General features: G+C 47.3%; 1 protein-coding gene across 3 annotated transcripts in view; it reads left to right on the top strand.

Moving 5' to 3' along the window:
* The first annotated feature begins 3,507 nt into the window (after positions 1-3,507).
* DTNBP1 (dystrobrevin binding protein 1) overlaps positions 3,508-16,735 on the top strand; it is a 145,175-nt gene continuing 131,947 nt past the window's right edge. For 2 of the 3 annotated variants that reach the window (XM_051855833.2, XM_051855834.2), the window contains exons 1-3: positions 3,508-3,693; positions 11,917-11,970; positions 13,637-13,687. In XM_051855833.2, the coding sequence (XP_051711793.1) occupies positions 3,638-3,693; positions 11,917-11,970; positions 13,637-13,687 (161 nt within the window). In that variant the 5' untranslated portion in view covers positions 3,508-3,637. The remainder of the gene's footprint in view (positions 3,694-11,916; positions 11,971-13,636; positions 13,688-16,735) is intronic. The other variant, XM_070074381.1, reaches the window with a different exon arrangement.

The following is a 16,735-nucleotide window of genomic DNA, read 5'->3' on the forward strand; positions in this document are numbered from 1 at the left end:
TATTTTGTATCAGATACTGTTTCTTGCTTGTTGGAACTGAGAAATTGAATGACAGTCAGTATAATGAGGCTAAAACATCAGTTTCATTTCCAATACAGCTGATGAAGCACATAACTTACATCCATGTGCAAGCAGAACTGCTAATACTGAACCTCAGATTAACACCTGTCTCAGTCCCCAGAAGTAGTGGGCCACCCTAGCAGCCTGTTCTTACACTGCAGAACAGGTGCTCTTTTTTTCTTTCAATTCGTATTTATTTTATGCTAAGTTTATTCCTGAGCCATAAGTTTTTGCTTCTTTAGTTTCTTTTGGGATATGTTTTCCTTCTTTTTTTTAAAGGTTTTTATTTAATGAATACAAATTTCATATGTACAACTTTTAGGAATATGGTGTTTCCCCCCCGTTCCTGCCCTCCCACCCCACTCCCATCCCACCTCCTGCCTCTCCCATTCCATTTTTCATTAAGATTTATTTTTAATTCACTTTATATACAAAAGACCAACTCTGTACTAAGTAGAGATTTCCACTGTTTGCACCCACACGGACACACAAAGTAATGTTTGAAAACAGGTTTTACCATGAATTCTCATAATACATCTCACTGAAGACAGAGGTCCAACATGGAGAGTAAGTGCACAGTGACTTCTGTTGTTGATTTAACAACTGACACTCTTATTTATGACATCGGTAATCACCTGAGGCTCTTGTCATGAGCTGCCAAGGCTATGGAAGCCTTTTGAGTCCACGAATTCTGACCTTATTTAGACAAGGCCATAATCAAAGTGGAAGTTCTCTCCTCCCTTCAGAGAAAGGTAGAACAGGTGCTCTTTGTTGGAAGTTTGTGCCCAAGAAAATTGGAAGGGGCTGGATGGGATTGAGCCCCTCACTGCCTGCCTCCCTGATCACTGCTGGCTCCTCTCCTTTGCTTTTCTGGAAGAGTTGGGAGAATCGTACTAGCAGAGGCACTTCCTCTACGTGGAAGACAACACTGAGAGAGCAGACGTGGTGTTCCCCAGCAATAAGCCAAGTGCTTTAGCTAATTCCTACAACTGCATGTTTAAATCAAAACAATTACTATTGACTGAGTGTCCACTAGGTCACTGTTTTAGGTGCTGAGGACACAGAGTTTAGTCGCCAGACAGGGGAGGGGCCAATTTAAATCAGGACCTGTACTTACACAGCCCATGTCACTCACCTCACCCAATCTCAGCCCTATCAGATCTTGTCTGTAACATTTAGCTATTTTGTCATCACGGATTTCACCAGTTTTCAATTTTTAAGATATTGCACGAGAATATTGTTTATCTTAAAGAGTCTTTTGGTCCTCTCTCAAGCTTTGCACCTGAGTGGAACACCTTATCTCACTTCCCACCGAGGAAGTGCACCGAGGCTCATTTGGATATTTAGAACATCATTCGCAAGCCATACAAAATTGATAAAAATCAGCCTGCTACAGATCACTGAATGTTGAGTCCCACCTACAGTTGCCTTGGCAGAGCCGGACCAAATGATTTTACCAGGCTTATATGGCCCGTGGGCTGGAAGTTTCTCACCCCTCTTAACCCTAGCACACGTTTTAACATAAATTTGTCAAAATAAGTACACTTTCACTAATTAAATTGATTATAAGTACAATTCCTGGGGTGTGCTAAGTATACTAAGCAACAGACCCCATGGTCAGAAGTGGTTGCTGGGTAGGCAGCTTGACTGGATGGCACAGATTCCGCTAACGGGATACTTCTGAAGCTGAGACTGGAATGTAACAAAGGAGCTCTCGTGGGATTGTTTGTGAAGCGGCCGTAAGGTGGCAATGAACCTAGAATTTTCAAGGGACACACGAAAAGGCCAGTATGGCTTAAGTGTCAAGGGCACCATAGGTGAATAGTACTGAATTTGGGCAGAGTTCTCTGAAAGTATTCCAGTCTTAGGGCTTTCTAAGCTGGGGGAAAGAGTTCGGATTTTATTCCAAGTACACAGGAAGCAGCTGAAGGGTTTTAAGCAGGGCAGCTACATGATCTGGTTGATATTTTGAGTACTTCTCCTTGGCTGTGATGTCAAGGAGGCCTAGTAGGGCTGTGGATGGCAAAAGCACAGCGTAGGGGAAGAAGTGTCTGTTCTGGGAGACGACTGTGCTCTGGGCTTACATGGTTACCGAAGGTAGAGAGGGGAGCAGGTTCCAGGGATGCTCTAGAAATAGAGTTGTTTAGAAATAGAGATGCTAACACGGAAGAGGAGGAAAAGAGATGATGCAGGGGCTGATTCCAGACTCTTGAGCAACTTGGTAGGTGGTGGTGCCGGTTACTGAACCGGACAGCCCAGGGAACGGCACGTTCAGAGGTGAAGGTGCGGCACAGTCTTCCATTCTGTGCATTCCGGTGTTCAGAACCTGGGGAGGTGGGGTGGGGGGTACGTGTTGAGCAGGTAGTTGGTATGAACTGAAGGGCAGGGAGAGGGACAGGTTGAATATAGAGATGTGGACCTCCCTAGGGCCTTGACAGAATTCACAGACAGAGCACCCAAGAAGGGTGGCAAGGCTGGGCGTGTAGCTTTGAGATCAGCAGTCCACAAAGGAAGAGGAGGCTGGAAGGGAGAGGCAGACAAGTATGGAGTCCTTGCAGGCAGGGGGAGGGTTTTGAGTGGGCTCAGTGGGACCCAGGTTGTGCTGCAGCAGGTTAAGCCGCTGCCTGTGACTCCGGCATCCCCTATCAGCTCCTCGGTTCGAGTCCCACTGACTCAGCTTCAGATTCAGCTCTCTGCTGCGGCCTGGGAAGGCAGTGGACGATGTCCCAGGTGCTTGGGCCCCTGCCCTGCAAGTGGGAGACCCGTCTGGAGCTCCCGGCTCCTGTCGCAGACCTTTGGGGAGTGAACCCTCGATGGAAGACCGAGCTCTCTGTCTCTACCTCGCTCTGTCACTCTCCTTTCGAATAAATCAAATGTCCTTTAAAAAATGGGATCAGCCATCTCAGTACCACTGAGAGGTAGAGAAAAAATCGGGGAACTAACAAACGGGGTCCAGGCAACGTGGTGACTGCACAAGGCATTGTCCTTGGTTTGAAGGGCACAGAAGCCCGGTGGGATAGGTTAAAGGCAGGCAGGTCAGGCTGTCCGGACAGCTGGTTGCTGCTGCCATTTTAGGAACCAAGGTTCAGAACGGCTGAGTTTCTCACCCAGAGCCAGTGGGTCAGAGCGTTGATTTCTGACACGTTCTGCAAGAGATTTGCCCAACTCCCTTGTAACCGTACAAAACGGACGCCTCACTCAAACGAGTGCTCAAACCACGGCGCCACTTTGAAAAACAAGAGTCGTCGCTCGCTAGCAAGAGGCCGAGGAGCGCCCCGCCCTCCCAGCCCGGCGGAAGGCCACGCCCCCTTCTCGCGGCCCGCGCCGGCGCTGCCACTGCGGCTGCGCGGGCCCGGAGCGCGGCGGGGCGGGGCGAGGGCGCGCGGGCCGGCGGGGGCGCAAACGCGGAAGGGGCCGGGGCTGCGGCGCGGGCTGAGGGCCGGCGGGGGCGGGGCCGGCGCGGGGGCGCGGGGGCGCGGGGGCGCGGGGGCGCGGGGGCGGCAGGTGCAGGGTTGTTCTCCCCGAGCTGAGGGCAGCAGCGCCGGGCCTGAGGGGAAGAGACGCAGCGGCGGCGGCGATGCTGGAGACCCTGCGCGAGCGGCTGCTGAGCGTGCAGCAGGATTTCACCTCCGGGTGGGTAGACCGGGGGGACCCGCGGGGCCGGGGCTGCCTCCCGGGGTGCACTGCCGGCCCCCCTGCTCCAGCCGCGCCCCGCGGGAAGTCACGAACTTCCCGGCGTCAGGAGTCCGGCGGCACCGAGTAACTTCGGGGGCCGGCGGGGCTGCCCGGGACCCGCGCGCCGGGGCGGGGAGGTGGCGCGTGAGTGGGGCCCCCGCGCCCGCCCGCTGTCCCGCAGCCGCGAGCCGGGCCGGAGTCACGTGAGGGGCGGCGAGGCAGCCCCGCTCCCGCCCCCGCGCGCCCTCTGGCCTCGCCCGTGGCCGGCCCGGCCGCCCGTCCCCGACAGCGCCCGCTCCACCTTGGCTTCGGCGCGGGGTCCGAGCTGCAGCCCAGTGGCCACGAGCCCGGGCCGAGCCGTTCCCCAACTCTGCTTGGCGGCACCTGGGCGCTCCCCCGCCTCGCCCAGGTTGCGGCTCAGACCCACGAATCCTGGACGTCTGGGGCTGGACTTGGCTTCCGCAGGTGCGGCAGTGCCTGGGGACGGCCGGCCCGGGACGGCCTGGGTGCGCGTCCCGGCCCTGCCGCCTCCATCTCTGCAGGACCCGGAGCTGTCTGCCTCATCTCACTGTGGCCCCTCCGTGAAATGGGGATAATGGCAGGACTCGCAGGGTTGAGGATGAGCGCGTCCCCGTGGGATCCACGCGCAGCGAGCGCTCTGTCACTGTTGGTACTCACACTTCCTGATTTTCCTTTGATCTTTAAGAGTGTCACCTTTGGCTAGCGCCTCCTTTGGGCTCGGTCACGCTGGTAGTATGTTTTAAACTTCTAGCGAGAAAACTGTTAGCTGCTGTGTTGTCTTGGGGCCACAAATACTCATGCAGCTCACTCCGGGGCTGTACCGTCGCGTACTGACAAAGACTTAAGCTCTTACGCAGGCAAAGCTTTGTCGTTAGTTTGAGTCTGGAGTTAGGAATGTTAGAGGTGCTCTGGGAGTCATTCACCCATGACTGTGCGTGCTTGCATTTTTTTTTTCTTCCTATAAATTTAGAGAAAGTTAACGTCAGAGCGTAGATGACTGAATTGAGAACATTTTGGTCTGGTGCTGGGATGCTCCGCCCATGTGGGACAGGCCATAGAGACGGTGACTGTGTCACCGGAGGTGTCACTGCTGCCACAGCTCCCCGGTGGGCTAACAGCCCATCTTCTGGTGGTTGCTGTAACTGTAGGTCCCACGGTAGCCCCAGAGCCTACGCGTGCTCTGACTATTGGGTGCCAGACTGCCTGGGTCCCAGCCACCCTCAGGGGTCTGGGTAATGCTAACCGTGTAGGGTGTAGTTAAGAGAAACACTGAGGGCTTCGGTTAGGACCCCTTGGCAGCTGACTCTCTCCTGAGGATGCTGTGGTCCAAGGCCACCTGGAATTAGACTTCCGAGAACCTGCTTCCCATTAGGTACTTTGTTAGCTGCTTCTGTGTCCGGGTCGCTCTTAGCTGGCAGCTGGCTGAACTCAGCCTGTGCCATCGGCCATTCAGAGGGAGTAACCTCCAAGTGCTGTCCGTCTTCCCGCTGACCCGCGCCGCTTCAGGCCCTCACTTTCCTAAGGAAAAAAAATCCCACTTAACGCGTTCTGGGGGAGCGTCCGTATTCAGCGTCAGGTCGTCCCATTTTGTATCACACAGACTGTGTTTGCTGGAAAAGGACGGTGAAGCCCAGCACACGTGTGTGATGATTGCGGCACTGAGGGGATGAAGAGGAAAGAGACGGGGCCCTCACCTCCCAGAGCCGCGGCGCTGGGCCTGGCGATGCTGGGAAGGCGTGGTGGCCGGGCGTGTGTCGCCGCCGGAGCCGCTGCCTTCTCCAGTGCTTGTGAGAGCCCAGTGTTGAGGCGGCCCCAGGGCGAGCACCCGCGGGAGGCCTCCTGACACAGCTCCTCACCATCCCTGTCCCTGCCGCGGCCCCTCTGGGACATCCTCCTCTCCCCGGGGCCTCTCTGCTCGCTTGCAGTTTCTGAAGAGTCATATAATTGGAGTTTAATTCTAGGAAGATCTCCTTTCCTTTTAAAAGGTGAAGTGGGACTATTTTATTTTTAAAGATTTATTTATTTATTTGAAAAAGTTACACAGAGAGTGAAGGAGAGGCAGAGAGAGAAAGAGAGTTGTCTTCTATCCGCTGTTTCAATCCCCAAACGGCTGCCGTAACGGCTGGAGCTGCACCCATCCAAAGCCAGGAGCTTCCTACAGGTCTCCCACATGGGTGCGGGGACCCAAGGACTTGGGCCATCTTTCCACTGCTTTCCCAGGCCATAGCAGAGAGCTGGATCGGAAGTGGAGCAGCCGGGACTTAAACCAGCACCCATATGTTGTGCCGGCACTGTAGGTGGCTGCTTTACCAGCTACGCCACAGCGCCCAGCCCCACGGGACTGGTCTCAGAGGAGAATGTTATATTGGTGATTAAAGCATACGCAGTGAACACATGAGTTTCTACATTCTCTTCAAACATAAAGAAAAAAAAGCAGCTTGAAAATGATACAGGTTACTGTGGTCTGAGCATGGGTACTCTAGGCTGTCTGTGGACTTCTGGTATTTTTTGTGAATAGTAGCAGTTGTGTCAGCTTTGAGAAAAAGCTAGTGATTGTCTCGTATTCTTTCTGACTTCAGTGGTGGCAGACCACCGAGAGACCACGGGGCTGGTGGCCTTGATTCTGGGCTTCACACACAACTCTTCCCCTCTCCTAAGTGAGTCCTCATTTGATGTAATTCAGAGTTTTTGGGGGATTGGTATAGTTTTTTTTTTTTTTTTGGGGGGGGGGTGGATAGGCTTGAGCTCCAAGGCCATACACGCTGCAAATCCAGTCTTTGTTTTCTACCTTTGGAACAGTTTCTACCCCAGGGCAGAAGTCTCGAGGCAGCAGTACCCCAGGGAACAAAGGTTAGCGGAGGCCCTGGGTTCCCGACTAGAGGCAAGCGCTCTTCACTGCCGCCTGACCTCCACCCTGCCCCGTGTCCTCATCCTCTCTCCCCTTCCTCCATGTCGAATCTGACTCCCAGTGTAGCCCGGTGGTGGGGAGGGCGTTTGCCTGACATGTTGACTTTTCTTAGACTTCTTACCATTTTAATAAGGAAAGCAACCTGAGTACTAGATGTACTAGATCTTGCCTGAGTTGCTGCAGTGTGCGACAGACACTAGGCTAGGTGCACCAAGTGTCCTTTTTCCTCGAAGCTTGAAGGGTTTGAGAGGCTGCTCGCTCAGCGTTGCCAGTCTTCACTGCGTGGTGTCTCAGTACTGGGCAGGTCCTGGGGGTGCAGGGTTGGCTGAAGCAGCCTCCGCCCTCTGGCTGCTAGACGCTAGTGCTAAGGTAAAGCAAAGCAGAGCAGACTGAACTTTGGGTACAGGTGGTGTGGTTTGTGAGCCCGGATGGAATTCCAGCATTCACTGGGATGCTTCAGAGGAAGTGGCTTCTAAACGGGGCCTTGACATGAGGAGGGATTGTGATGGAATGGGCTGAGGGCCTTTCAGAGAGAGCAGCCGTGGTGGGAGATGAAGCTGGATAACAAGGCAGGTGCCTGCTGAAGGTCGTCGTACACGCTGTGGATAGCAGTCAGCTTTCAGGGGAGATGGCCTGCGTGTGTTCCTGGCAGGAAAACTGGGAAGGCGTGGGAAAGGAGCATTAGGGCTAGGGACAGGAGGATTACTGGGGAGGCCGTCGGTTGTTACGGGCCAGATAGGAACCAGAGAGGAAGAACTGGCAGAAATTTAAAGGTGGGAATGGCTGGAATGGGCGTGACAAATGGTGGTGGTCGGATTTGTCTGCAGTGAGTGTGGCAGACTTGACGAAGGTGCAGAAGCTGAGAATGTTGGTTTTAGACAAGTGATGCCATATAACAACAGGAAAGAATTTAAGAAGACTTTTGAAGAGCCATTGACTGTGAGTTTGTTGTGAGGTCATGACTGGACGTCCCAGAAGCAGCTGGGAATTGAAATCCTGCTCAGGAGGGTGGGGTTAATTAGGAAGGTGGTCTAAATTGTTTTTCCCACACATCTAGGCAGTATTTGTATGAACTTCTCAGGCTGTGGTGTTTAGGGAGTTACTTGTTCTTTAAAATGTGATTGCCTTTACTTTTCCCTGATCTTGTTCAGGGGGAGGAACTGATAAATACTAATGTGAAAATACAATGTTGGGTGGTTGTTTGTAAACAGAATTTACAATTAGAGTAATGGAAACATGAGCGTGGTTTAAAGGAATTGAGCCTTATGCTAAAATATGCTAATTAACATTTTTGTAGCTAACTGCCTAGGGGAGGTAGAAATTGAGGTGCACCCCTGGCCTGCATTGTGGCAGATCTGCCTGTCAGTCCAGTAGTGCTCCTGTGTTCTGCTCCTTGCTTCTTTGTCAGCTTTTTGTCTAAGCAGTTTTTCTGACCCCCACTGCTTCTTCTTAAGATGCCTCCATTTTAGTATTTTCTACAAAGCTTGAAAAAACAAATGTGCTGGCATCAAGTTAAGGTCTTTGGAGCTGTCCAAAAATAACATTATTGAGCTGTTAGGATGAATTTGAGGTTTAGTGCTTTGAATTTGAAGTGCATTAGTGGTTAGGATGCCTGCGCCTCACAGGTGCCTGGCTTCCATTCCTAGCTGTAGCTCCTGAACCTAACTTCTACTAAGGCAGACCCTGGGAAGCAGGGGTGATGGCTCAGAGAGTTGGGTTCCTGGTACCCGGTTGGGAGACTTGAATTGTGTTCCTGGCTCTTGGGTTTGACTGGGTATTTGGGGCATGGTGGGCATTTGGGGAATGAACCAGCAGATGGGTGCTCTCCCTTTCATCTACCCCCTTCTGTCTTTACTTCTAAAATAAATTTTAAAACATAAAGAAATGTGTTAGTTGCCATAAATAAGAAATAATTGTCCAGTGGCTCTTTTAAGTCTGTACGTTAATATACTGAAGCAGTAGCATGGGTCTTCTTAGGGGTGTTTAGTATTAGGCAGAGGACCGAAAATGGGATGGGAAAGCCTTTTATAGGAAGTAGTGCATTGGAAACCTGTGCTTTATTTCACCGTGACCTCACAGTGTAGTGTCTCAGCTTTCTTGATGATCATTTTTATTATACCTTTCGTTTGAATTAGCAATGTATTTTCCTGAATGCCACCAAGGTCAGAGAGTAGTTGACATTTTACTTAATTATTGTGGCGAATGTTTATGTATATTTGAGCAAACTGAATTGTTTCTCTTGGATCCATATATTTTCCCCAGTGTATCCTTTGACTTAATTACTGAGTTGTTTCTAGCACAGGATCAGTGTGAGAAATCTGAGTTATCCTTGAATAAAAGGGTAGGCTACTGGCCGGCGCCGCGGCTCACTAGGCTAATCCTCCGCCTAGCGGCGCCGGCACACCGGGTTCTAGTCCCGGTTGGGGCGCCGGATTCTGTCCCGGTTGCCCCTCTTCCAGGCCAGCCCTCTGCTGTGGCTAGGGAGTGCAGTGGAGGATGGCCCAGGTGCTTGGGCCCTGCACCCCATGGGAGACCAGGAAAAGCACCTGGCTCCTGGCTCCTGCCATCGGATCAGCGCGGTGCGCCGGCCGCAGCGCGCCGGCCGCGGCGGCCATTGGAGGGTGAACCAACGGCAAAGGAAGACCTTTCTCTCTGTCTCTCTCTCACTGTCCACTCTGCCTGTCAAAAATAAAAAAAAAAAAAAAAGGGTAGGCTACTTACAGTTGGATTCTGGGTTTTGAGGATGTCTCTAAGAGATCTTTCTAAATTTTTTACTTTGTTATCTTTTTTTTTTCCATCTTAAGAGTAACAGTCATCTTAACCCCTTTTTCTCTTTTGAGTGTCTTTTAAGTTTTTTTGTATTTGAGAGGCAAAGACTCAGATCTCTGATCTCTCTGCTGGCTCACTTCCCAAACTCTCACACTGGCCTGGGCTGGGCAGAAGCCAAAGCCAGGAGCTGGGAACTCAATCTGGGTCTTCCGTGTGCGTGGCAGGAACCCAGTACTGGAGCCATCCATGTGGCATCCCAGCATGTGCGTGGGCAGGGAGCTGAGGTCAAGAGCCAGAGCCAGGCACTGGGATGAGATGTGCGTCTTAACTGCTTACGTTAAACTCCCGTGCCTCTCTGGAGCTTTTTTGACTGTTTCCATCTTCCCTGTAGCACTTTGATTTTGTCAACAGGATCTAGTCTAAATTTTGACACATTAACAATTTATCTGGAAAATTTGTTGAGAAAAGGTATCTAAATGACTCCTTTTGTTAAATTTTTTAATTTAACAAAATTAACAAAATTTTTAATTTAACAAAATGCACAAAAATAGAATTACACAGTGAACACCATATATCCATTACTCAGTTTAGTAATTTTCAGATGTCACCATATTTGCTTTAAAAAGTGAACTTCAGATTGTATATTGTACCTCTCACTTGTCAATTTACATCACTGGAAAAGTTACAGACATTCCATAAATGTCATGCCAATATCGTGGCTAACAAAATTAGCACTAATTCTTTGATGTTATCAATTATCCAGTCCATAATCAGATTTCCTTGGTTCTTAGAAATGTCTTTTTACAGTTGGTTTGTTCTCAGGCAGATCAGATAAGTTGCACACATTACATTTGGTTTAAACCAATTTTTAAAACAGATGGCTGTTAAGGAGCCACATGGGGAAGCAGTTATTAAATCTTCCAGCAAGTTTATTTTCAGCTCTCAGTAACACTCCTCCTTTTATTTCATCCCAGACTAATTTTTTCTTAGCTTATTTTTTTTGGGGGGTGGGGGTGGGAGACAACCCCAAATTTGATATATTACATCAACTGAGAAATTGGAAATTTGTTTTATAAACACCTATCTAAAGATGTGCTCAGTCGTATATGAGATGGTCCAAAGAAGATCGTAGCAATTCAATTTCTCTCTTAACCATATGGAATTGTCCTGAATACTAAAAACCCTAGCATCATTTCCAGTGTAATACACTGTTGTGTGTAACTATCTTAGGGTGACTCTGCCACGGTTGTCAATGTCTTCCTTAAATTTTGTAGTGGAAATGGGAGAACATGGCTGTAAAAATATCTTCCCCTATCTTTCACTTAATCGTGATTTAAACTAGATTTACTAGTTTCCAAGGTAAACTTGGAGATTTATCTTGTTTCCATGGAACAGATTAATATTTATACAATTTCCTAGAGTATTTGGAGAGGGAGATTCTTTTTGTATGAAAGAGATGGCTGAATCTTGGATGTTATGGAAAAATTAATTGCATTGATATTTCTATAATAATGTAAGATGCACCATATAATTGAGTTTCCAAGTTGGTTAAAAACATTTGATCAGAAGTCCCCTCTGGCATAGCAAGCATTTAGGCTAGTGGTTATGACACCAATTCTTGAGACCACAGCCAAAAGGAAAGTATAACTGGGCTAGCAAAATGCAAATGTACAGCTTACACATGTTTCATGTTTAGGAGAGCTTGCCAATTTAATTTCATAAATGCAGTTCTGGCCCATTTAACTGTTATCCAGCCCTGTAATTTAAAGTGGGCAAGTAGAAGAGGAGGAGGCTGCCATAGTTTAGAGTAGAAGCAGGGATGGCGGCTACCCAGATGACCAGTGGTGGACACAGACAAAGAGAACGTAGACACAGAGCCTTATACAAAACTCGGAGCAGATTGGTTTCAGGTTGTAAGTGGAGATGCATTTGCAGTTCAGAAGCACCTGAGGAGAGCATTTTGCCAGCCAGTGGTGCTCCTGATAATGACCCAGTGTTACCAGCATGCGTTAGATGGGATCTAACAAGTCCTCTTTAAGGAAAAAAGTTTGTAATATATTTTAGAAAACTTTGTATCAACTAACATTTCAAGCGGTGTAGATGCTTTAAGAGATTTGAGTGGCTGGGATAGTATCTACTTAATAAAGTATGCTGCCTACCTGTCTCTGTTACCTCTCGAGTTCGCCTGTGTGGACTGACCTCTGCTTCTCCTAATGTGCCAGATGGAGTAGATTTCTGTAGTCTGAGCACACTGTGGAATCCTTTCTAAAAACAGGATTTGGGGCCAGTGGAACTATAGATACATGTTTGCTGTAGACTTTGCATTTGTGGCATCTGACACGGTGTAAACACTCAAATATTTGTTGTCTGTAGAGTTGTTCAATTGCTTAAAAAATTTGCTTTTGTGACTTAAAATTTTAAAATTTGTAATTGAAATTCTCTTGACTATGCAAATATTATATTTTACATTCATTGAATTACAGGCTAAAGACTTTAAGTGACAAGTCAAGAGAGGCAAAAGTAAAAAGCAAACCCAGGTAAGCTTGTGCTAAGATTTTAAGTTTCCATTCTTTGAATTTCGTACAACTTGTAGTTGTTTTCACAATTGTTTACTTATTTTAGTGGGTTTTAGATCTGTTTAGTGCATCTGAGTACAAACAATTTATTGATTCTAATTTTTACAAGCACAGGAAAATTTTCTGGATAAAATTGTGAAATGGTTGAAAATATGATGAAGTATGATTCTTTTATTCTGTGATAATTAATGGCTTTGTTTGATCAGAATCATTTTTGTAAAGATTTTATTTTATTTATTTTAGAGGTAGAATTACATACAGAGAAGAAGAGACAGAAAGGTCTTCCATCCACTGATTCACTCCCCAAATGGCTACAGTAGCAGAGCTGAGCTGATCCAAAGCCAGAGACAGGAGGTTTTTCTGAGTCTCCCACTTGGATGCAGGGGCCAAAGCACTTGGGCCATCTTCTGCTGCTTTCCCAGGCCACAGCAGAGAGCTGCATTGGAAGTGGAGCAGCTGGGACTTGAACAGGCACCCATGTGGGATTCCAGTGCCGCAGGTGGAGGCTTAGCCCACTAAGCCACAGAGCTGGCTGGATCAGAATCATTTTAAGGTGCCAGCACTGTGGAATAGAGCATAAAGCCACCTGCAACACCGATATCACATATGCGTGCCAGTTTGAGTCTGGCTTCACTTTCCATCTAGCTCCCTGCTAATGCGCTGGAAAAGCAGTGGAAATGCTTGGGCCTCTGCCACCCATGAGGGAGACCCAAGTGGAGTCTGACTCCTGTCTTTGACGTGGCTTATCCCTGGCCATTGAGAGCATTTGGGGAACCAGAAAATGTAAAATCAATCTCTCTCTCTCTTTCTCTCTGTAACTCAAATAAATAAATAAATCTTTTTTTTTTAAAAGAATGTTTGTATAAGTACTTCATTATTAAACAACAAATTAATAATGAAATGGTTCTTAGCAAGTGAGATTCTTTATATAACTGTTTTATGTGACATCAGTATTGTGCTGTTTTTTCACCATTTTTATATTTTTAAGGACTTACTTATTTGAAAGGCAGAGAGAGAGAGAGACAGAGAGGGGGAGAGAGAAAAAGATCTTCCTTCTGCTGGTTCACTTACCACATGGTTACAATGGCCAGGGCTGGGCCAGGCTGAAGCTGGGAGTGTCATCCAGATCTCCCTCCCATGTGGGTGGAAGGGCCCCAGAGCTTGGGCCATCTTCTACTGCTTTCCCAGCTGCATTAGAGAAGAGTTGGATCAGAAGTGAAGTAGCTGGGACTTGAACCACCATCCATATGGGATGTTGACATTGCAGGAGGTGGCTTAACCCACCACGCCACGATGCTGGGCCTCCCCCCCTCCCCATTTTTTAATACAGTAAAGTGTGTGGCCAAATTTTCCTTTATATCTAGAAGTGATGAGCTTACTAATTATTTAGCATTATGTGAATTTTTTTGTGTTAGTGTAGGTTAAACACAATCTTTATAGGGCTAAGTGACAGTTGGTAATCTGTTACACATTAACTCTGAAATAATACATTTCCCTAAAAGGCTAAGTTATCATTGGGGATTTTAAAATATTTTACATTATAATGGACAGTACAAAATTCTTCTGTGAAACTTTGTTGTTCAATTGACTAAATCAAAAAAAATTAAACTCAGTGTTTGCTTTGCAGGAGTGCTCCGTGTTTGCCAAAGTACTCTGCTGGGCTGGAATTGCTTAGCAGGTGAGTGCTTCCGTTCACGGAGGACGGTTAGACTTCTGCTCTGGTATCTAAACATTATCATCAGGAATATTATTATCTATTATCTAAAATTATATAAAAATATTATCTAAAAATGTTTTATAATTTCATAAGTAAAATCCTTTAAACACCTAAATTTTAATATAGTATTATAAATTGTTCTTTTCCTTGAGGGCTTTCTGCTTTTACTGGTTAGTACAAAGGCTGTCCAGACTTGAAGCATACAGGTCTGTAGTGTATTTATTAATCAGTGCTTTCTTATGCATATTTATTATTATGTGTGATTTCTTTGTTGCAAGAAAATTGAATCTGAATTTTAATTCTCAGTCATTTTGTTTCTTTATTCTTTTATATTTTGTTTCCAGTCTGTTCCTTTTTTTAAGAGATTTATTTATTTGAAAGTCAGAGTTACAGAGAGGCAGAGGCAGAGAGAGGTCTTCCATCCACTGGTTCACTTCCCAACTGGCCGCAATAGCTGGAGCTGCGCTGATTCGAAGCCAGGAGCCAGCAGATTACTCCAGGTCTCTCCAAGGACTTGGGCCATCTTCCACTATTTTCTCAGGCCATTAACAGGGAGCTGGATTGGAAGTGGAGCATCCAGGTTTCAAACTGGTGCCCATAAGGGATGCCGGCTTTGTAGGTGGTGGCTTAACCAGCTACGCCACAATACCGGCCCCCAGTCCAGATTTGTCACATGGGTGGCAGAGATCCAAGTATTTGAACCATCATCTACCAACTCTCAGAGTGCACATTTGTAGGAAGCTGAATCAGAAGCAACCCAGAGACTCTGATACGGGTTAAATTGCCAATTTAACCACTGCATCAAATGCCAATCCCGCCTCCAAGTTTTCTGATGAGAATTCTGCTGTTAATCTATTGAGAATCCCTTACATGTGACACATTGTGTCTCTGCTGTTTATTTCAAGATTCTCTGTCTTTGGTTATAATGTGCCACAGTATGGATCTCTTTGAACTTACCCTGCTTAGAGTTTGTTCAGCTTTTTGGATGATTTTAGCCACATCTTTCATTAAATTTGGAAGTTTTGACCATTATTTCTTCAAATCTTTTGTCCCACTCTATCTCCTCCTTGGACTCCTATGCTGCATGTGTTGGTCTTTTAATAGCATTTGTGAGTGTCTTCAGCTATGTTCATTTGTCTTCATTTTTTTTCCTTTTTGTTGATCAGGCTCAATGAAATCATTTGACCGATCTTCAAGTATACTGATTCTTTCTACTGTCTGCTCAAATCTACTTTTGAATCACTAATGATTTTTTTCCATACAGTAGCCTATCTCCAGAATTTCTTGATTTTATATTGAATTATATATTTTATATATGTAAACATCTATATTACATGGAAATACACATTTTATATAGGATTTCTATTTTTTTTTTTTTTTTTTTTTTTGACAAGCAGAGTTAGTGAGAGAGAGAGACAGAGAGAAAGGTCTTCCTTTTTCCGTTGGTTCACCCCCCAAGTGGCTGCTACGGCCAGTGTGTTGCGGCCGGTGCCCTGTGCTGATCCAAAACCAAGAGCCAGGTGCTTCCTCCTGGTCTCGCATGCAGGTGCAGGGCCCAAGGACTTGGGCCATCCTCCACTGCACTCCCGGGCCACAGCAGAGAGCTGGACAGGAAGAGGAGCGACCGGGACAGAATCCAGTGCCCCAACCAGGACTAGAACCCGGGGTGCCAGCGCCACAGGCAGAGGATTAGCCTAGTGAGCCACGGCGCCGGCCTAGAATTTCTTTTATATCATTACAGATGTTATCATTCTGTTCATGTGTCATTCTCTTATCTCTAAGCATCTTTAAGATACTCGTTTAAAAGTGTCTAATCAATTCACTACTTGGTCTTTCTTGAGAATGTTGTTGTTGTATTTTTTCCTTTGAAAGGGCCATACTTTCCTTTTTCTTTGCAATTTTTGTGATTTTGTTTTTATTGAAAACTGAGTATATGCGGATTGTGCTAACGCCAGCGATCAGGACCTCCCCCCGGCCCCCATCCACCTTCCTCAGGAATGGTGCTTTGTGTTTGGGTTGTTGTAGTGTCTCTGTGCCAGTGCTCAACCCCAGGGGTTATCTTTAGGAGCACTTTGCTGAGCCTGTGCTTTTTGCTGGGCATATGTGGTGACTTTGTAAATTCCTCCCTATATGTGGCTGCTTGTGAATGTTGGAGTCCTTAAATGCCTGGTTTCCAAAGAGGTAAAATAAAAAAAGTAGGCAGACAAAAATCAGATGCAGGCCTTTTAAGTCCTCTGAAAGCTCATCTATAGTGGGCAACGTGACAGTGGCCACCTCTGTGTCTACACCTCCCTGCTCAGAAGCAGCCATTGGTGATTATAGCGTGGAGGACAGGGTTTTTGTTTGTTTTTAAAAAGCTTACTTGAAGGCCGGCGCCGTGGCTCAATAGGCTAATCCTCCACCTTGCGGCGCCGGCACACCGGGTTCTAGTCCCGGTCGGGGCGCCGGATTCTGTCCCGGTTGCCCCTCTTCCAGGCCAGCTCTCTGCTGTGGCCAGGGAGTGCAGTGGAGGATGGCCCAGGTGCTTGGGCCCTGCACCCCATGGGAGACCAGGAAAAGCACCTGGTTCCTGCCATCGGATCAGCGCGGTGCGCCGGCTGCAGCGGCGGCCATTGGATGGTGAACCAACGGCAAAGGAAGACCTTTCTCTCTCTCTCTCTCTCACTGTCCACTCTGCCTGTCAAAAAAAAAAAAAAAAAAAAAAAAAAAAAAAAAAAGCTTACTTGATGAGTGCCTGGGAAGGCAGTGGAAGATGGCCCAAGTGCCAGGGCCCCTGCCACCCAATGTTTATCTTTTTTTTTTTTTTTAAGTTTTTTGTGTATTTGAAAGGAAGAGTGACAGAGAGACTGTCCATCCACTGGTTCACTTCCCAAACGAGTGCAGTGGCTGAATGCATTTGCTGAATGCAAATGAATGCAGCTGGGCCATGCTGAAGCCAAGAGCCTGGAACTCTCTCGGGATCTTCCACATGGGTTCAGGGGCCCAGACATATCTTCCACTGCCTTCCCA

Source organism: Oryctolagus cuniculus, chromosome 5, assembly GCF_964237555.1.
Source record: "Oryctolagus cuniculus chromosome 5, mOryCun1.1, whole genome shotgun sequence".
NCBI lineage: Eukaryota > Metazoa > Chordata > Mammalia > Lagomorpha > Leporidae > Oryctolagus > Oryctolagus cuniculus.